The sequence below is a fragment of the Dermacentor andersoni genome, chromosome 4 (assembly GCF_023375885.2).
Source record: "Dermacentor andersoni chromosome 4, qqDerAnde1_hic_scaffold, whole genome shotgun sequence".
In the NCBI taxonomy this organism is placed as follows: domain Eukaryota; kingdom Metazoa; phylum Arthropoda; class Arachnida; order Ixodida; family Ixodidae; genus Dermacentor; species Dermacentor andersoni.
The window spans coordinates 27,817,882-27,839,392 of NC_092817.1; the positions used below are offsets into that span (position 1 = coordinate 27,817,882).

The window sequence follows — 21,511 nt, forward strand, 5'->3', positions numbered from 1 at the left end:
TCCTTTTTGTACAGACTCGTGGTACAAAACCACATTTGCATAATAGCTGCACCATTTGCTTGGAATAAAAATATCTATTATAAATATTACATCTTTAGATGCTATGTATGCACAAGTCACATCCCATTTCTTAGGAGGTGGAAATTTCTGCTATATGCAGTAATGTATTGAATAAGTGATGTGAAAAAGTTGCTTTAAAGAAAAGGAAAGCAAATACTGAAGAGAAATAATGTCTACTCTTATGTGGAGATGTTTCAAGTTGAAGTTTGAAGAAAAAAATTTAGCTTGAGAAACTGAAGGCTTGAAAGAATTAGTGTAGGCACGTGGCAGCATGTTGTATAACAAAACAAGTCATGTCTTAAAAATTAAAACAGAAACACATCTTTGAGATCAAAGGGTTTGCTCAATAGAACTATTTTAAATCTAAGTTTAGCTTTACCATTCCCTTTGACAGATGGCATGGTGACATTTCAGGAGTACGTAAAGCAATGCATGACATTAACTGGCACAGCCATTGTCTGTCTCTTATTCACACTGTTGCTGTTTAAAAGCAGTTATTGAAAAAAATTTACGGCAGGATTGGTGCTTGACGCCATTCGGCAGAGTGTTTGTGCTTCTACTTGGCCATGTGTGAGCATACTGCTGAATGTTCCCTGCTGTGAAGCAAGCTTGCTCCAACAGCGCCTATTCCCTGCCTTGCAGTGCCCTTTGGGCAAGCTTGCCTCGCCACCACTGGCTCCAGCAGGCGTTCGTCTGCAGAGGTCCCCGTGCCAGCCGTCGCCACACTCACCCACGCCTTCACCCGCGGGTAGTGTGGGCTCCCAGAGCAGCGGCTACAGCAGCTGTGAGCTGGCCAGCAATGGCCACGGGGGCAGCAGGCAACAGCCGGCGACGACGGCCACTGTGGTGCCGGCCATAGCCACAGCAGCAGCAGCGCCCCTGCCGGGCGCAATAGCCCTACCACAGTCCCAGTACCTGATGCTGCAGCACCAATTGGCAAACCTGATGTGCCTGTACCGTTGCCACGAATTGTGGGAGCAGGCCGACTCGCTCACCAGCCGCTCACACTCCAGAGGTGCGTGGCATTAGATTTCACGCGAGCAGTACTGGGGTATATGTAGCGCTGCAGTCATTCATCCGTTGTGGGACTCGTGTAGTAGTACACGGAGTTGTCTGCGATTTGGTTCTTTGTGGCTTTATTGTGCCTTGTTATAACCTTGCAATATTTCCTTGAGAACTAATTAATTTTGTTGTGCAGTTTTCAGCACATAAATCATTATGCATGTCACCAATTTTAGGATATGCTTTTTGGTTCACACTTGCTATGTGTACCGAAAAACAAAAAACAAAAAAACATTATCTTGTGTGCAACGTCCCAGAAACAGACTGGTGAAATAGAGGCTGAATGCAACCAGTTATTGCTGTGAAAGTGCCTGCAACGAAAAATGTGTGAGGTTCAGGTAGGTCAATACAAGAATACAGATGGTTGCCCAGAGCCAATAGAATGAAGCTAGAAGAAACCCATTTAGTATTTCCCACCATGTGGTGCTGAATGCACGTGCATGAATAACTAGCACCACATTTTTGTCCTAGGTGTTCATTTAGAAATTCTCATGTGGTGCATGGTGCTCGCAGTAGTGCACACTTTAGATGAACGAAATGTATTAAGCCAGCTCACTTAACGCCAGCATTATTTTCTTGTCACATATTTGTCAAGTGCATTGGGAGAATCACCAGTAGAAACAAGACTAACTAATGTCCATTGCTATGGTCGAGTATGAACACTATGTCACATAAGGACATCACCAAAAGCGAGCAATAGTCATTAGATCCAGACCCTTTACTCGTAAGCCAAATGCTACAGTCAGAGACATGTTAGTAATACAGGAGAGGCTTTACCAACAAAGTGTACTGGACCTGCCCTTCATGTTTCCGTTCTTCAAGAAGTAGTTTCCTTAGAAAGGCCACCAGCATGAACAGGCAGTTCTCTTGTTCAGCAACACAAAGCTTGCCACGGTCAAGCACCACACGCAACACCAGCCAAAAATCACCAAGTGTATATGAAGAATGCAGCTTGTTGTTGGACTAAAGACTTAGGAGAAGGAATTCATCACTGACCTCCAGTACAAAGTACCCTCCCTCGTTTTGTATGGGTGTGCAAGTCAGCTGAAATGCACCACATAAGGCCTAATGATCCAATTGGTCCCTTCATGGACGTGTAACGCTTGCAGCCTCACAAACAAAAAGCTCCCCCAGTACCAGGGTGAGAAGCTTCTCTACCTGAGAAAAGCAAAGGCAAAAATGTGAATTATAAGAAGAGGAAGGCAAGGACGAGGCGATTTGCTGTCACATGTTTCCTTTTGGGCACGCTTGCCACTACATTCTGCACCGTTACATAGTTTGCTATTATTTGCAATTCATTCGACACTGTGTATACTTGGCACTTCACTGCCAGGCACAGCAGAGCGGCATCATACATAGTGTTACTTAATCTCGTGGAACTTTTATTTGCACTTGTGTGTTGTGTACTTATGTCCATGTTGTGATCTTCCTTAAAGGGACACTAAAGGCAAATATTAAGTCAAGCTAAAGTGATAGATTAGTGCTTGAGAATCTCTAAGGCGTCAATATTCTCGCAGACAGAGCCTTAATAATCGAGAAATTTAGGTAAATACATGACGTGATTAGAGACTCCCCCGGGAAATTCAAGTACTTGCCCGATGACGAAAGCACTCCTCAGTTAAATTTTGTCACTAGTAGTCAACCACTCATTGCACAAAACATCTCGTATTGTAAGATGAAATAAAATACTACTTGTCCAGTTCTATTTCATTGAATTACCCTTGACAACGACGCAGGTGGTCGAAAGGTTTCGTTTTCTCTTGACTGCATGCCACCCACGCTTTCGCGTTTCGATAGTTATTGCGTAGTGCTGCGCTGGTTTTGCTGGCTCGCGAAACTCGCACAAACTGCAAGTACCGGAGAATTCCTCTTCCATGTGATGTCGCGAGATGCCCGATTGGTCTACATTACTTGGCCAAAAAGCAGCTGCAGCGGGGAGTCCGCCGCTCTGACTTTGTCTTAGCTCGGTACCGCCATCCGTCGGATGCTGTTTTACTCACCGATGGCAGCAAAGGGCAGTGATGGCGTATGCAACGTCACCACTCCCCCGGTTTGGTGGCGGGAGATTTGAATTTCGAGAAAGGTATTCAGAACCTTCAGATGCAATTTTCTTGTAAACTAAGTCTTTTCTTGGCACAAAACAAGCATTGCGAGGTTTCTGGAATGGTATTTAAACCGTCCACGTCGACTTGGTATTAGCCTTTAGTGTCCCTTTAACTGGTTTTCTCTTGTGGATGTCTTGTACAGTTCATACTTGAGGGTCTCAGTTGATTTCCATTCGCTATCGCTAAAGTACCATCTTAAAGGAGAATAACTATTCTGTCGAGTGGTTCTTTCGTGAACCACTCACCTTTGCATAGTATACTTTGGTTACTTGTGCAACTCGATCGTGCAAATGAGTGTCTAGTGCAAAATGTAGACTGTCCCGACCATTTGTTTTGTTGCGCACATTCATGAAGCACCTAAGGAAACTCTGTAGAGCATTGTATTAAATCAGTGTTTCCGTGAAGATAAATTAAAAGCTTCAACATGGTAGACAAATGTATGCCCAAGGAAGAGGACTGTAGTGAATGATGGTACATGATCAGGTGGTATGATGAGCTTAGCAAATTTTCAGGCATATGGGCAGAGTTGGCTGAAGCAAGACAGGTAATTGGAGATGGCTTGAAAAAAAAAAAGAAAGCCTTTGACTTGCTGTGCTGCAGTGGGCATGAAATAAGCTGATGCCTATTATTATTATGGTGGTGTGTAGCATCTCTAACCAAAGTGCTTGTCTTTCTTTTCTTTCACCAGAGTTTTTCGAGGAGCTTGACCGGGACTGTGGCATACTGACACTGCACAGCTCGTGCTCAGAGCTGGTGAAGTACATTCAGGAAGGCGTTTGCCGACTACGACAGCGGTTCACCACCTGTTCCACGGACGGTTGCACCACGTGATGGGGGCTGTCCCCTGCCGCTGCCACCTGCGTTGCCACCACCAGCACCGTGAGCTCGATGCCGCACGAGGCACGGCTTCTGTGAACTGTGGCCGTCACGGGTGGCCCGGCAGAGGCATTTCTCCTTCACCCAGTGCTGCTGTGCTGCAATATGTACACATACAAACGATGTGTTTTGTTTCTCATTTTTTTCTTCCCCCTGTTGTTGTTCTTTTAATTAGGGCTCCTTCACAACCGTTTCTCAGCGCGGCACCTCAGTTTCCTTTTTTCTTGAATTGTGCCCCTCTTTGGTGGCTTTATTTTTCCTATTTGTTTTAGTCTGTTCCGAGAGCTGTTTGTTCTTGTTGCTGCCAGTAACCATTGTTGTTGTGGTTGACGTTTGTGTACATAAAAAGTGGGTGTGTGGAAAGATGGAGACAGGTGAAGGAGGCTGAGAGGAAATGCAGAGTGGAGGGAAGGTGTACATAGGAAGGTGACAAGGCATGCAGTGTTTGTTTTTCCTCTCCACAGATTGTGCTGTTACTTAGTCGTGTGTGCTGCCATGCAAAAGAAAAAAAAAGAAACGGAAGTGCTATGGGGTCAAGTGTCACATGCACAGAAGCAGCAAACAACCACGGGTGATAGCGCAGGAAGGACGAGCAAGAAAGCCCAGGGATGCAGCGCCACTCTTTGTCTATAAGAATTGTACAAAAATCATTGTCACGATGCAAACCCCATCATGGCTCCCGCCACGTTGGGACTTAAAAGAGGCCTTTGTCTGTGCAAGGAATTGTAAAGTGTCATCAAAGCTTCTATCTGCCTCTGCGGATTCTTCATTTTCGTGGTCCCCCCCCCCCTCTTACCACCACTGTTGTGCACACAGTGGGGAGCCACCTGTGCTCCTGTTTTGTTGGACTAGCAGGATGTCAATTATCCTGTCATCACCAGTGTTCCCTGTTCTTTTGAAGACATTTGGGAAAGGTGCAAGAGGCTCTTCTGTGATTAGGTGGCCCCATTTTCTTTTTTCTTTTAATGTAATCGTGAGCAGATGAAATGTGCTCAGCACCCCGAGGCAGGCAGTTAGTTGTGTCCGGCAGCCGAGGTGGCCTCCCACTCAGAGTCTGTTCCAGAGCACTCGGACTGCTCTAAAGTGTTGTGTTTCAAGAATGTGCAAAGTGTCAATATGGGCCTCTGCCAATAAGAGGGCGAGGCGAGATTCTTCGCTCTGTTCATTTCTCATGGAACTCTAGTTTTTCTACTCTGTTCTTTTTTTTTTCCCCTCTCATATCCCCGTTGTAAATAACACGCGTTGGGGATGCCTGTGCAAAGTGGAGGCCTGTGTGAATTGCTGTGCTTAGCTACGCGAAACATGGCTCTCTGGCACTTTTGTGTGGGACACAGCGGGCAGACTTGGGCAAGGGCTGGGAGAGGGAGGCATCTATGCGATCGCAGGGATAGTTATATGTATACACACACATATATATATATATTTATATACATGAACTTTTTTTTTATGCTCTCGTGCAAATGCACTGGCAACAAAGCACAAAGTCTTTGTTTCTCTTTCTTTTTTCCCCCTTTTCTTTTTATCAGTTAGCAACTACTACTTTCTTTTTTGCTTTACTTTTCCTGTTTTATTTATTTCTCCCACCCCTTCTGCGCAGCATTTGACCAGTCCTTCGTGCTGTTTATTTAACAGTAAGCTAAGCAAGAATTTGATAGTTGGCCAGACAGTTCTTTTTATTTATTCACAACACTCGTATTGTATTTTCTTTCTTTTTGCACTCTAACATGAGACAGAAAGTAATAAATATTTTATCAAATGAAATGTAATGGATTCTTTTTCTGTTGGGTTGCTGTGCCATTTTATTATTATTCTTCTCTTCTGTCTTAGGGCTTGCTTTTATCTGCTTTTAATGCACTTGCACTGCGCTCTCTCTTTCTTTTTTTCTCGGGGTTGTTTGGGGTTCCGGAAGGAATGGCCAAATCGCTGTGAGGCATTTCTCTATGCAAGTCGGAAAGTTTGCCTCCGTTATCTGTCGCGGACCTTGCAGCAGCAGCGATGACAGCTGGCCTTGGAAATGCCTTTGTCTTTTCGCACCTTGCGGCCAACCTGCCAGTTGAGCTTGTACCCACGGCTGAGTAAGGGGTGGAAGCTAGACACTTCAGCAGCTATACTGCAACTTTGCTGCAGTGACAAAGTGCTTTAAGATCACAGTATTTTTATTTCTTCTTTTCTTGGAAGTGCCATAATGTATCTTGTGCAGGAGGGAGGAAAAGGGGACAGACAACAGTGAAAAAAAAAAAAAAGTGTGGTCTATACAACAAGTGCAAGGATTTTTATTTTTTACTGTGCCGTTGACGCTGGTACTTGGTGACTTGCCTTTCCCTTGTCTTTTTCCGTGATTAAGGCGCTTTACTCGACAGTAGCAATTTTACAAAAAGCTTTTCTGAATCTGCTGTTTGTGTCCGTGCAAGGGAACCTGATTTTAGCTTTGCGGCACGTTATAGGAAATGCATTGTTTGAAAGTAGGGAACAGCAGATTTTCCCCTCCCGAGACGACTGTTCTCGAGTCGTAGACTACTGGCTGGACGATATCTATAGCTGGCCTTTCCTCCTGCCTCGCATTTTATTTACAGAAGCAGCCAATGGAACAGATGCAGTTGTAACTCTAATAATATATAGTAGCCACAGCTGTCAAAGGATGAGCGATATTTAACAAGTGGTGAGCAGCTTGATATGCAAGTGTGCTGTTGCTATTTTTTTACTGGCCCGTTGATGATGCGGGTGACTTTTTCATGCTTGATCGTGTTTCTGGTCGGTTGGAAGGGGTGGGGTGTAGGGTAGGGGGTTCAGAGGAGAGTTGTGTCAAGCAGAACAGTTGCTTGTACCTGTTAAAAGTGCATGCATTGCATATTGTGTTGAGTTATGCCTCCATGCAATGAGTTTCTTCCAAAGGCTACTAGGAGATGTGCTGTGACAGCTCTGCTGGCTAATTTCACTTGTGTGTGTGTGTATGCACCTTTTTTTTTTTTTCTCTCGGCCTCAAAAGGGGCAGGCATTCTTCGTGCACGTGTTCAGCATGGCCTGCACTTTGCCTGTACATGCTTCTCTTCTTGGAAAAAAAAAAGAAAGGAGTTGTGGTTGCACTTGTTCAACTGCATTGTAGTTGTTTTTTAAAGCCCATGATACATTGTGGTGCCTGTCTTTTGACTGAGGCGTTTCCAGTTTCCTTCCTTGCTGGGGAACTTTTGTTAAAGCCTATCCCCGAGGTGTAGCTTTGTTACCCTCCCCTTTTGCCCAGCCCTTCCCTTCTCCACGTCACCCGTATACATATATATATATCTAAACTATATAAATACATATAAATATATATATATATATCTCCAGAGAATGTTTTTTTTTGTTACTTTTGTGTTATGAATGCTGTACATAAGTGTAAATATTTTTCCACGTTAGAGGAGTGTGCAAAAATGTCATATGCCTCCTTGAGCCACGAGTAGTGGAGTCATGGTTTTTTCGGAGAGAAATGAGAAGAAAAGAATGTATTTGCTTTCTTACAAAAGCTATAAAATATATGCATTTGAAAGGTATTGTGCCTCCCTGTTTTCTTGGTTGCCTGTGCTTGTGCCGAGTCATATAATATAGAAGGGTCTCTGCCCGTAACAGTGCTTAAAAGCACTGTTTAAAAGCATCGAATTAAGGGGGGGAGAAGTACCAGTGCTAACTGCTTTTCTTTCCTTGGCACAGAGTGGTAATATGGCATGTGCACTGCAAATCACACTGAGGGGGGGACAATGTGGTGCAAAAAATATTACATTTTGTTGTTGAAATACGTGTTTCTAGTTTCTTGCAATTTCGTGTTCCTCAACTGTTCAAAAGAGGTGTGAGCAAAATTTTAGCCTCAGCAGTGCTGTAAAAAAGCAAGAATTCATATTTTAGGTGAGCTGGTAACACCTTTGGTAAATGCAATGTGCCTCTGACCACTGTTTAAACTGCATTCACAACGCAAGAAGAATGGTTTCCAAGCACCTAAGGTGTGGTAGGGCATATGAAAAGATTGATGTAGTAAAAAGCAATGAATGTTGCCCACTGATTGCAAAGGAACCGAAGCTCGAGGTGCTACTGACACAGTGTCATGTGACTACGATTTACTGCCACATGAGGCTTCGTGCCGTTGGATAATTTCCCGGGACATGCTGCTTTGCCCCTTCAAACCATTTCTGCACCGCCATTTTCAGTGCATGCTGTGCTCTACATGCTTTTGCATAGCGCACATTTAAATCTTCAAGAAGGCCCTGGAATGCTCTGGAATGCGGTGCCGTTCCACAAAGCCAAAGGCCACAATGGAGCACAGCCTACGGCAGGTGATCGACTGTGCGCAGAATTGGCTCATGAAGTGGGCTTTCCAAAGTGCTGCAAGAGATTGACATGGGGGCGTCCTCTTCCCTCAACTCTAGAAGTGTCTGTTAGGCAAGATCTGGCATTTTAATTGGCCACAGCCAATTAAAATCTGTCGTCTTCAAGCAGAAAAGATGTGCATTATTTGTGGCACACATATAGCATACCACTTGAGAAATAACTTCAAAGAGAGTGCGTGCAGGACAACATCAAATGCAGTGGAGTGTGCAAAAGTGGCCAAAAAAAAAGTGGAAGCCTGAAGCAATTATCACAGAAGAATGCAGGATACAAGAAGACATGTTTCATGGAGGTTTTAGGGGCCACATTTGAAGCACAAATAAAATAGCGTAGTTCTGAATCATTGAAGTAACCTTTCTTGCTTTGCATTTTTTAGCAATGTCGCGAGTTTACAAAACCTACCATTTCTGGATTACAATAAAGAGGGAGCTTTAGAGAGATACCAGGGGCTAAATTTTATGTGGAATAAAAGTTTGAAACCATAATTATCAATTTTGCTTTTCTCCATACAGAGAAATTGTTTTTTTCAATTCATTGCTTAAGTACAAATGTAGTGGTCTTATTTGCTTAATTCTTTAAATAAAAAAATTGATATATGAGAAATTGCTCCTTGATGTAGCACCCCTTAGTCCCTTCTAAACCACTATGTAATGAAGCAAAACAAAATTTCCTTATAATATTGTGATAAATTTTGTTTGTAATCGTAGTTATTTGTGCATTGCAAGTCATTCTTTATAAATTTTTAAACTACATGTCTTCTAAACTACAGCAATGATATTTAACATAGAGCTCTGCATCATTGCCATAAACAACATATACAATTTTCATTAAAATAAAACCAGTGGGTCAGTTCATAAAGGCACCTCTATTAGTTTTCGTTTATAAAATTTTATAAGTTCCCTGCTCGTGGAAAGCCTTCAACAGTAATAAAACATGCTGGCAAAGGTAAAAAACACACGGATACACCACCGTATGCGAGTCTAATCACGCGAAGCCCTTTAGAGTTAGCAAGGTAGCAGTGGACTAGATGAGCCCAGCCACCTATACTATCACCTATAGCTGTTAGCTGTTTGTGTCAGGAGAACAGCGGTGATGTACGATGCTTGTTGAGAGGAGAATGTTGATGAGAAGTGTATGCGCAGACAAGTATGACATACATCTTAATACATTTAAAGCTTCTAATATACACATTGTGTTACAGTAGCAAATACTTGAGGAAAATGATCTTTGAATATTGAATTGAATAACGAATAGTATTTTCTCATTTCTAAACCCAGTCAAATATAAATGTTGTGTGGAGTCGCTATGGTAAAGAAGAAATGATGCCTAATTAGATTATTTGATATTTGCATGTAGTGCCATTCACAACTAAATGTCCAGCTAGCTGAGCAGTTTGTGAATGAGATCAACTGCCTTCAGCTATCTGATGCACTATGGCAATGACAGTGATGAGACAAGGGAACCAAGATTATTAGAGGAACAGCACGTTACCAAATGCATGTACAGTGTTGTGTGGTACTACAGCACTGCACATTGCTTTAAAGGGATGCGAGTATTGCGAGACTGGCCAATTAATAAATTGCTCTGGCTAAACAAAGTAATTCATATATGTATAAGCTGCATAAAAACAAGACATTCTCATTGAATGACCGGGGCTTAACGGGCAGAAGCTATTGACCCTGTGCATTCACTGAGGAATTGGTGGTCTCTGGGCAAAAACTGTGGATATTTACAGTACAATCACTCGGTACATTCCTCACTTACACCAGTCTCTCCCTCGACACTCGAATGAGTGTTGCTATCCCTTATATTGGAACAAATGAATATTCAACAATTTTAAATAGTGAATTCTCAAATCAAATGTGAACCGAGTAGCAGATCATTTGATGATTGCATTTTCTATGGGCCATGCAGGAAGATAATTCTTGGGCAACGAAGAAGATGACCACAACAGGGAAATACTTGAATGGGTGAAAGAAGACAGTGAGAAACACTGACAAAATGACTGTTTGTGTTCATGTTTTTTCACTGCATAATTAAGCCGAAATGACATTGCCACGCTCTTGCATGTCTGGCTAGCTATGTCGTACTACATATTGTGAACATGTCACCCCTGCGTATTGTTGAACACCTTCGAAAGAGCTTCAGCGCCAACCCTATACCTTGCTATCGCTTTCAATGCTTAAACTTTGTGTGCAAGACTGCCAATCTTTTATAACTTTATCACAATTAAAACCTTGGAATGGCCCCCAAATGAAAGGTACAAGAAGGTAACTTGAGAATGTCTGCATGTGGTCCAGCAAATCCTTGACAGTCATGCATTACAGGGCACAGCTTTGATAACCTGCACAGCCTCAAGGTCACAGACAGGTTTGGGAGTGAATGATACCTTCCACAAGCAATCGTCTTTAAAAGATGGTCTGGCTGCAGTAGGGGTGGCACATTGGTGGTTGGTGCTGCAGCCATCTCATCAAATGTTTTGTGAAGGCAGTAAGCTTTCGGGAACGTTTCACAACCCTGGCCTCTAATGCACTTTCAATTTTACCAGCAACCATCGAGATGACCACAAAAAACCTGAGGTAATAAAGAAACACCTGCCAGCAAAAAAAAAAAAAAAAAATGCAATTCAGGCAGAAACCATCTAGGGATAAAAGTCTATGTTAATGCGATTAGTATTGAAGCAACATATAGCGAGACCGTATTGCCAACGTCGAGATGTGTCGTGTACAAGGTGTGTACTGCGGCGGGTGTCCTCACTCGTGCTTCCCACTAGACACACTGCGCCATCTAGCGCTGCCGCTGCGAAATCCGCGAGCGGCGCTTGCCTGAATATATTCACAATAAATATAACGCGGGTTTGGTTCCGCGCAGCAAAGGAAAAAAATTAATTAAATATATATTTTTTTTTAAATTGAAGAGCGGCACACATCCGGTGACACAAGTTGGTGTGAAAGAAGTTCATTGAAGATGTGGCATGTAAATATGTGCAGTGACCCAAGCATAGAGACCCAAGTTGGCGTTAAACAACTTCATTAAAGGGGTATGCCACTGGGTATGCCACATACCCAGTGGCATACCCAGTGACCCAAGTTAATTGGCGTGAAAGATCGAGATTCATTGAAGAGCAGCACATCCCCAGTGTCGCATACCTGACCCAATTAAGTTAATTGGCGTGAAAGAGGTTACATACAAACATACCGCAAAGCCGCCGGTGCCAGGAGTGGGCAGCATGCAGCAGCCCTTTCTGAAACGCTGCTTTCTGCAGCTGACGGCAGGCGGCGACACAAGTTTATGCTTGCGCCGTCGCGCCAGTAGCTCGCATTTCCATAAGCGCAGGCAAATTAACATTTTTTCCCTTAAGAACCACACAATTAAATGTGCCAAGTGTTATACTAAATGAAGTCGACGGCAAAATGCAATCGTTCTGCAAAAATTGAGCAACAAAAGTGCAGCGATGAGCGCAAAATCTTCTTTAGAACCGGCGCAGTGAAGTATTCAGGACCACAATCGCTCGCATACTGCGTAGTGGTACACCGTTCGAGGAAGTTCAGCGCAACGTTGAACCTTGCCATCGCTTTCAATGCTTTGTGCTAAACTGCCAAATTTTTAGCAGTACTCGAAAGGTTAACGATCGACTTGCAACCTAACGAATCCCAACGAATGGTTTTGCAATTTTGCACTCACTTCAGTGGGACGTGTGGCTGTCAACGTCGCGAGCGAACGGCTGCCTGATATATCTGATTAAAAGGTTCCTAGATAAGTTTATCAACGTCCGTCGGCACCCGCTTAATTGGGACCACGATGAAAGAACGGTCCGTACCAATCAGCATGCCCGCTGTGTAGCAGACCAGCCATGGAGGAAGGAAAACTTTTCATTGAGACACGAGAACTTTTCTTGGAGTTCATGAGTTGGTATAAACCCATGCTCAAAGCCGCTCAGAGCAGCCTTTGTATAAAAGTCAGTGCAGTGAAACAAAAAATTAATTCCGATTCTACGACCAGCCTGCATTTCCTATACTGTGCTCTCAGCATTGCCAGCATTGCTTTCGCCATTAACATCAATCGTCAACATGACCATGTGCGTTGCGTCTGCTGTTGTGATGTTACGGTCCCTGATATCGTGATCGTACGTCTGAATTCGCTCAGCGCGAATGGTGTGAGCTTTAAATGCTTTGTGTCCTGTATGTCGGTTATAGTAAAGGAACTTTTAGACATTATACCACATACTATACGACGGACAGCGTTGCGAGCGCAGCTCCAATCGCGGCTCTGTAGCATGTCAAACCAAGTGCAATCGTCCGCAGATGAATGCGGCATAAAAACTAACGCCCATAGAAAATTCTATGATTTGTCAGAGGCCTACGCTGTAAATTCATTTAGCAAAGATGCCAAGACAAAAAAGCTTGTCGGTGATGAGCAGTTCATGGAGTACATCAATGCTAACGTTATCGGTAAAGACGCTACCTTTCTGGGTCCTTACGGTCGTCGAAGAGGTAAGTTTGTCTGCAAAAATTGGATGCTTATTCATTGTACCCTTTCCATCTTGCTATCTTTCCAGTTGTGTACTGCGATCATACAGCGTCAGGGAGGTCGCTCACTTTCATCGAAGACTTCATTCGCAGCGAAGTGTTGCCTATGTACGGCAACACGCACACTACCACATCTGTTACTGCCCTTCAGACTACGATGTTTAGACACGAAGCAAGGTACGATGTTCGGTTACGGCGAATCAGGAATGCATATGTGTGGATTAGGTGATTGTACTGTGTAACATGGTATCGGTCTTAAAGTTGTAAGAACTGTAATTACGCCCAGCTGTTAACTCGTGATGCTAAATTCAGCACTACCGTGCCCCGCAATTTCTACAACACCTGTCAGGACCTTGCCGTTATGTTACCTTATGGCTTATGCGTTCTGTTGTTCATAATTATCCGTTCATAACCCTATGGCAGCAGCCAGTTCAATGCACCGTTTTTTTTAAAATATGTGAGTGTTTCGGGCCTCATTCTCGCCATTGGGTCAGCTTGACAAATTCAAGACATCCCAAAAACAAAGCTCCTGAGACGGCACGAAATGGGACAAGGCAGTGGGCCATTAACAATTCACACCACAATTGTGCCTTGCAGACTGTGAACAGTCACGCACCAAACGAGTTCGTGAGTTGCAAGACAGAATCTGCAATAAAACGGAACGTTGCAATTAACGCACCTATAAAGCAAGAAACCTATTTTGTTGCCTGTATATTGTGGCACATAGTACAGTGCACATATTGCATTTACGACACATTTCAACAAGTGTCCCGTTGATGCCATATTGCATGGTAGAGTGTGCTGTTTCTCTTTGATTGATCATGACTGCCACAAGTGCTGCATAGTTTCATTGGTTTAATAAACCTCCTATCGTAGCATCTGATTCTCATTACAATAAACTCCTTGGTAAGCAGTTTTGATAATTAAGACCCGTCTATGTAGCTTAGCAATGCTGAAAACGATACTCCGAAAGTCATGCTAGACAGCACTTGTGGCTACTATTCTGTGTTGGAAGGCCAGTTTTAGTTGAAGCACTTACATTTGACACGCGATGCAGTGACTGGCATAGAAAAGTGACACACATTGAATGTTTTGCTGTAATTGCTGCTCATTGGATACACTTTTCGGTACCAGGCATGGAGCTAGAATTCTCCGTGGTTCTAGGCCATGAATACTATTACTATGTTTCATGTAATATTTGTGACCAGTTGTGTTTCAGTTCAGGTGTACTCTGTTACCACACTGTGGACTTTACCTTGTTTGAGAACACGCATAAAAGAAATGTTAAGCATTGTATGGTTTGCCATACAAGCAGGGTACCGCTAGTGACTGGCAACCTGCCAAATCTTTCTCACACTGATGCTAACATATTAGGTACCGTTTTTGTTTCTTATGTGGTGGACTGGAAATTCTGCCACTTTCTCTTGGCTTGCCCAAAGGCATATATATTTTTTATGTCACCATACTGACACTGAAACTTTCATTTACAATGTAGGCATCAGTTATTATATCATTTGTTTATCACAGGTATGGATCCTTTCTTAGGTTTGTAAACTCCAACATCATCGAACTTACCCTTGTAATTTTCTTACAATTAGTGTAACCAAGCTAACAGATTATACTGTTCGAGATACGCTAAGCTTAGCATAGCCACAGAAATATACCCGCTGCGGCTGCACAGGGATTTTTTAGATCGAATGGCTTGTTTAGTCAACATGAATATTTCATTCACACAAATGAAAAACAGTGTTTAACTTGTGCCTCTTCTGTATACACACTTGTGCAAAATGAAGGTACAGCTTAATGTTTCCTTTCTAAGTGCCATAAATCACTTGGTTAACTTTATGTCATTTGATTTCTGTGTTTGCAAACATTCACCTGATTCCTTATGCATTTTCCCGCGATCCTTTCACAACAGAGACATTGTACGAGCCAGCGTGAATGCAAGTGAAGGCGACTCTGTCATATTTGTGGGCACGGGCACTACTGGTGCTGTACACAAACTCATCTCGGCTTTGTCCCTCACTGCACCACCTGTAAGCACCCTTTTGTACTGACAAGAAGCATGCAACTGCTTAGGCAGTCTAGCTGTAGCACTGTTAGAGTTGCAGTTAACAAACATGCTGACATGCTGACATCTTTATGTTAATGGGGCCCTCCAGCAAGTGTATGCATCACCTCCACCTCAGCACCACCTCACACATATTTTCCAACAAAAATTTAAAAAATGAATGAACGTCTTGTTTTGGTGTAAGCGAGAAGAATAAGGGGAACTGAGAGGGCAAGATTTTTTTTATTAGTTGCAACCACATGAAGCCAATTGAAAGTGAAACCAGAGAAAGTGTATATGAAATTAGCTGTTGTCTTTAATTTAAATGTAGAAATATAAAAAAATGGGAAATGAAAATGCATGAAAGGCTACATGCCAGAGGTGGTAACTGAACCAACATCTTCATACGTGTGTGATGCTCTGTCATTGAGCTACCACAGTGGCCGTCCTCAAATGGATGACTGTTACTCTCGACAGAAAGAGCAAAGCTCAGGTATTTTATTATACTTTTTGAAGCTATGAATGTATGAGGCTATGGTTATAACTGGTGCCTTTGTTTATATGGGAATTCTTTTGAAATAAATGTGGTATCATTCCCAGTGCTGGCCATTTTTTATTTGTAGAAAATTCAACTTGTAGTTTACTGGGCTACGTTCTGACTCATGGTTGAGGAAAACAGATAAAACTTGGAAATGTGGTCTTACGAGTGCCACATTTAGTGATAGTGATCATGGACTTTATACAGAAGTCGAATTTGCCACGTCTGCTGCAATGCTTGATGAAATGTTATGGCGGAAGTGCGTACCTAATAAGATAGTGGTGCTGTCTGTTGGACGGGCATGATACCACTGTGCTTATGTCACAGCTAAGTGTGATGACTTGCAGAGATGGATTGAACATTAAGGGCTTCACTCCTCACCAAAAGAACAAAGCACTGTCCCAGTGCAGTAGGAATAATGAGAAGAAGGCTGTGAAGGCGATGCAAAAGCAACATTTGAGTGTGACTATCTTTGCTGATAAATTAGATTTGTGCACAAAATTTATTTTCATTTCCTACATACTACCAATCCCAATGTGGATTTTGGCAGGACGTTAAAATCAGTAAAGAAAAGGTTCCAGCAATAATAAAGCACCTATTGATGAGGAGGAATGCAGACACAAGCACCTTCTCTATCTGTGTCTTTTGCATATGCTTCTTGTCAATCAAAATTATTTTCAGCTGACTTGCTGCCATACTTGCCTTGATGTTTGCTCATAAAGAGTATTTTCTAAACTTTTGCTAGAAAGGTTTGTAGGCAATTCCATCTAATGCTGGACATATCCTTCACATTTTCTAAGTGGTGCTTCATGGCCCTTTAATAAGGGTAAAAGGAAATGTGCCATGCTCTCATCAGCAGATGGGAGCAGATTTTGAAGATAAAGCTAAAATTTAATGCTTCCCTACGTTAAAATACATCTTAATTGAAGGAACTGTAGTGAAGAGGAATGCCCGGCAATGCAGCTACATCGCCAGTCGCCGAGGAGCTGCGAGCTCGAGATTGCCTGAACTGCTCTGTTTGAGACACGCTGCCTACTGCTCTCTTGTACTGTATTCATATTAGATTCTGGTGGAGTTGCTGCAGTTTTCCCCCAACCTGGAATTACGCACCCAAACTCTGCCATCCGTCATGTCTGATGACCCCAGCCCGACATCCCCACCGGTTATTCCAGCTGTCGTATGTGCTGGTGCCCAGTGTCAGCAGGATCCTGATGTCTTCAGCGGCACTGATAAGAAAAACGTTGAAGATTGGCTGGAATCATATGAACGTGCCAGCAACACCAACAAATGGGACGATCCCCTCAAGCTCTGCAACGCGATCTTCTATTTATTGGGTGTCGCCAAGCTGTGGTTCAAAAACCACGAAGCCGATCTTCGCATGTGGGCTAGCTTCAAAACCAGCATCGCAGAAGTTTTCGGCTGCCCTGGCGTACACAAACTTCGCGCTGAACAACGCCTACGAAGCCGATCTCAGCAAACTGGTGAAATGTTCACCAGCTACATAGAGGACATTGTCGACCTCTGCCGGCGTGTCAACCTGACGATGGCAAAGGTGGACAAGGTACGTCGCATCATGAAGGGCACTTCCAATGATGCCTTTCATATGCTGCGGTCCAAAAACCCAGGCACTGTTTCTCAGGTCATTGAGCTTTGCCAGAGTTTCGACAAGCTCTGCAGACAGCGTCTTCTCATGCGGCGCCCCCTGCGTCTGACGAAACCCTCGCGAGCATGTCCGCTGCTCCTGAGATGGGCTCCCTGCTTTGCCAGATAAAAGAGTTCGTCCATGCTGAGGTCGTTCGTCAGCTTTCGCTGCTGTCCTCAGCCACGCCACCACCTTCGCCTTTGCCCGTCAACCTTCGCCAGGTCATCCTCGAGCAAGTTTGCGCAGCTCTCCCTTCTGCCCGCGAGACTCCGCTGGGGCCGATTTCCGTTGTTTTTCCCGAGGTGACTGCACCTCTCAGCTATGCCGAGGCTCTCGTGCAGCCACCACCTCCGCCCTTTGTGCCATCCCCATGAGTCATGCCACTGCGTCCAGCTCCTCACTTCATTCAGCCACGGTACCCACACAGCAGTGGACAATGGCGCACACTTGACAACTGGCCAATATGTTTTGCATGTGGTCTACCTGGCCACGTTGAACGATTTTGTCGTCGCCACACAATATCCTACTGCCGTAGCTTCGACACCGAACCATACATTTCCCCATACTCGTCATCCTCCGCATCTCAGGACCCTGGCCAGATGTCTTCCTACTTGGACTAATATGATTACAGTACTAATATGAATACATAATAATCTAATATGAATACAGTACAAGAGAGCAGCAGGCAGCGTGTCTCAACCAGAGCAGTTCAGGCAATCTCGAGCTCACGCCTCCTGGACGACTGGCGATGTGGCTGCAGCTTCAGGCATTCCTCTTCACTACAGTACATTTATCCTATGCCTTCCTTGACTTCAGCACCTGTTGGCTTCATATGGTGGTTACTTTAGTAAATAATTGAGTGTATCTGTTTCCCTGATTCCTCTTGCATATCTGTGTTATGTTACATTGTGTGGTTGACTTGCGGCTGTACTGTAACTTTATTTTCGAGATACCTCCATGTGACCAGAAACCTACTTTCCTCCCTGTTACAGGTGGTTTTTGTAGACACATTTGCACATCACTCTCTTCTCCTTCCTTGGAGAGAAGTGGGAGCCAAGGTAAATGATAGATTGATATTGTATTTCATCTTCTCTACTTCTGCTCTATGCTGTTTTTTGAAAAAAATGTGTTAGCTCTGCTTGCCGTTCATGCAACATTTTTCATGTCACAGCCTTTGGCGGCCCTGGTAGTGATTAGCACTGTTACCGGCATTAGTGCTGCAGCATCTTTATGATTGCTGCAGTGTGAAAGAGTTCTATATTTTAATGGCAGTCACTGAGACACCAATCTGTGCTAGATCAATTCTCTTCGGAAACATTTTTAATAATACACAGCATCGTTGTGATATGAGCACTAACCAGAAATTGCAGCATCACATTGGGCAGAATAGACATGTTACAGAGAATTAAACAAGCTAGCAGATGACGCTTTGACGTGCATCGGGTGTATACGAACTTATCACGCATTTAGCCATCTGCCCTGCCGCAAGGCGTTGATGAACTTTCTAATCGGTGCTCATATATCTACATATATAATTAGGTGGCTTACTTCCTATCATCTAGTTCATATTCTTCAAACTGCATATACAAGTACATACTGATATGCGGGGTAGATAATGGGTAATTCATTATATATATATATATGACATAACAAGTAAAGGGAAATGCAGGGGAGAGAAAGCTTATATACAGTTGAACCTCGATACACGGAAATCGCTTATATGGAACTGCCTCTTAAACACCATCCTCATGGCTGGTTGGTTTTCTATTTATGGTATTGTACTCAGCTTTGTCTCTCAGTAAATGGAACTCCTGATAAACGGAACCGATTTCCCTGGTCCCTTGAGGTTCTATTTAAAGAGAGTCCACTGTACAAGAAAGTTAAGAGGTTGGCCATATGCATTTGGTTCTGACCTGCTAGATCACATGTAGAAGCAGGGAAATACTATGCAGGAAAGGAGAGTGAAGTAGGAGAAGCAGAGTGGCATAAGATGATATAGCAAGGGTAGCACAGCGGATGGTTAGGGAGCCTTGGGTAAAGGGTGCGATCTGCATGAGACTTAATGGGCTTTGGTAAATAAGATAGTAAATTGCAGTTAGTGTTCCGTTTTAATTCACTAAACTGTCTATGTTCCTCAATACATTTTTATGCTTTCATTTAGATTGTGAGTGTACCCGAGACGGTTGAGGGAATTTTGGACATCTCATTTCTTGAGGAGAAGCTTAAGGTAAGAAGAGCTGTAATGAAAATGTGTAAAGGAAGATGCAACACAATATTCACAGTAATGCAACTTTTCTCTTTCCATGGTTTCATTTCTTTCTAATTTTTTTACAGCAATATGCTGAAGACAAGGAGGGACTTTTGATTGGGTGTTTCACGGCGGCATCCAATATTACTGGCATCCTGTTAGATGACATAAAAATCACAGCCCTGCTGCATGCCTATGGCGCCCTTGCATTCTGGGATTATGCATCTGCGGCACCTTATGTAGATGTTGACATGAATCCAGTCGTTCCTGGGTGAGGTCTAGCGCTATCTTTCTTTTTAGCAACAATGTCAACACACTTGCTGCAAACTTTTTTCATTGTCCAGAAACATGTCCTGACTGCACGCATTCATTCCTCTAGCGTTGAACAGGGACTGGCATATAAAGACGCCATTTTCATGTCACCCCACAAGTTTATAGGCGGTCCTGAAACACCTGGTGAGCCATGCAATTGCTACTTTTATTGCGACACAAGCATGGGGATATTTATTTTGCCCTATTTTTCTGATGCATATTGTGCTATTATTGACTGGTTGACTGTTTCAGGTGTGCTTGTTGCAAAAAAGAAGCTGTTTGTCAATAGAGTGCCATCTGGCTGCGGTGGTGGCTCAGTATTTTTCGTAAGTGTTTGACATTGGATCTTTGCCTTATGGGCTGTGGGGAATTAGTGACAGGTACCATTTTTATGCTTTCATTTAAAAAGATGCTGGAATCTCAACTTCAGGCAGCTTTGATGCCTTAGATGTAGCATATAAAGGTTTAGAGGCCAGTTTCCTGCCTTAATACATGTTTCACTTAGACCACAGTGGTTAAGAGGAAGCGTTACCTCAAGGCCAACATATTCAATTCATAGCATAGCAATTTAAATTATATTTGGTGCATTTGATAGAGAAAGGTGAATTCTACTGACTGTGGGAAGAAACATTTTGATTTAATGCTTCAGATATTTTACGAAAATTGCCAAGAAATCAGTTAGGTTAAATAGAATGAAGTACAAGGTTTGCAAATCTGCAACTGCACCAAAAACAGATAGTGCCATTCTGTAAACTGTATCTGTTAGAGCGTCTAAAGGGAACAAATGTGATATAAGTTTATAGTTTACCTGAAATTGGTACATTGCTTACAAGGGTTTTGAAAAAAAATAATACTCACAAATAAATGGTATACTCCAGAGTGATGTATAACACATCCATTTTGTCTGTCTTAGATGTGGCAGTAGCTTTTGCAGAGTTACAAAGCTGTAAATTTGATTCCTAGATTTTTCAGATTTTAGGATTTGTTACAATTAAAAAAAAAGAATTGATGACCTAAATAAGATGTCTACTCCTCACACTCTGTAGGTTCTAACTTTTTCTTTTAAATGCAACAAACATCACAAAAATCAATCCAGTGGATGCTGAGAAAAATGATTTTTACATTGCCATGTATTTAGATAGGAGCTACTGAGGTCATGAAAGGGGAGATTTATCATCTGCGTGAGGTTATAATGAAGCTACAAACTTCATGGTGCGCTCTGGTGGATGACAGTTTTTACCTTTCATGAACCTTCCTTCACATTGCAGGATTCCAGAGAACTGATTTGCCATATTGAGCTGCTGCCTCCTCTTAACAGTGATAGCTAACATTTGCAAAGCTATGGTCCATTGTTATCAGCATTATCGTCAACAGTAGCAGTGGTGAGGAGGAGACCCGACTCGCATATTGCGCCTGCGAATTTCCCATTCTCATCACACCACCTAACTTTCTGCTGTCCTGAACTATGTTCAGGTTGTAAATGTGCCAAGGGGGGAAAAGGAGGGGGAAGGAAAGGAGAGAAGGGAAGGGGAACAGTCACAGCTCTCGCTGAATAGAATCATTGCAAGTGTCATTTGGAGGCTGTGGGTTTGGCTTGTACTGGTGCAAGTTGTGTCTTCTCCCGCTTTCATTTCACTACGTTATGCCCTGAGTAAGCCCCAGGTGAATGTCACATCTAAAATCTTTTCTCCCTATTCTCATAACTTTTTGCTTTAGCATCTGCTGGCTTTATGTGG

At 43.1% G+C, this 21,511-nt stretch overlaps 2 protein-coding genes across 3 annotated transcripts in view; both read left to right on the forward strand.

The window, feature by feature from the left end:
• Positions 1 to 7,630, forward strand: part of LOC126536589 (uncharacterized) — a 209,698-nt gene extending 202,068 nt beyond the window's left edge. For both annotated transcript variants that reach the window (XM_050183613.2, XM_050183612.3), the window contains exons 20-21: positions 703 to 1,075; positions 3,916 to 7,630. In XM_050183613.2, coding sequence (XP_050039570.1) covers positions 703 to 1,075; positions 3,916 to 4,058 — 516 coding nt within the window. In that variant the 3' untranslated portion in view covers positions 4,059 to 7,630. The remainder of the gene's footprint in view (positions 1 to 702; positions 1,076 to 3,915) is intronic.
• Positions 7,631 to 12,502: 4,872 nt separating this feature from the next.
• Positions 12,503 to 21,511, forward strand: part of LOC126536592 (uncharacterized) — a 29,635-nt gene continuing 20,626 nt past the window's right edge. The window contains exons 1-8 of the mRNA XM_050183623.2: positions 12,503 to 12,949; positions 13,015 to 13,162; positions 14,904 to 15,021; positions 18,208 to 18,273; positions 19,377 to 19,442; positions 19,550 to 19,734; positions 19,843 to 19,919; positions 20,028 to 20,101. Coding sequence (XP_050039580.1) covers positions 12,640 to 12,949; positions 13,015 to 13,162; positions 14,904 to 15,021; positions 18,208 to 18,273; positions 19,377 to 19,442; positions 19,550 to 19,734; positions 19,843 to 19,919; positions 20,028 to 20,101 — 1,044 coding nt within the window. The 5' untranslated portion in view covers positions 12,503 to 12,639. The remainder of the gene's footprint in view (positions 12,950 to 13,014; positions 13,163 to 14,903; positions 15,022 to 18,207; positions 18,274 to 19,376; positions 19,443 to 19,549; positions 19,735 to 19,842; positions 19,920 to 20,027; positions 20,102 to 21,511) is intronic.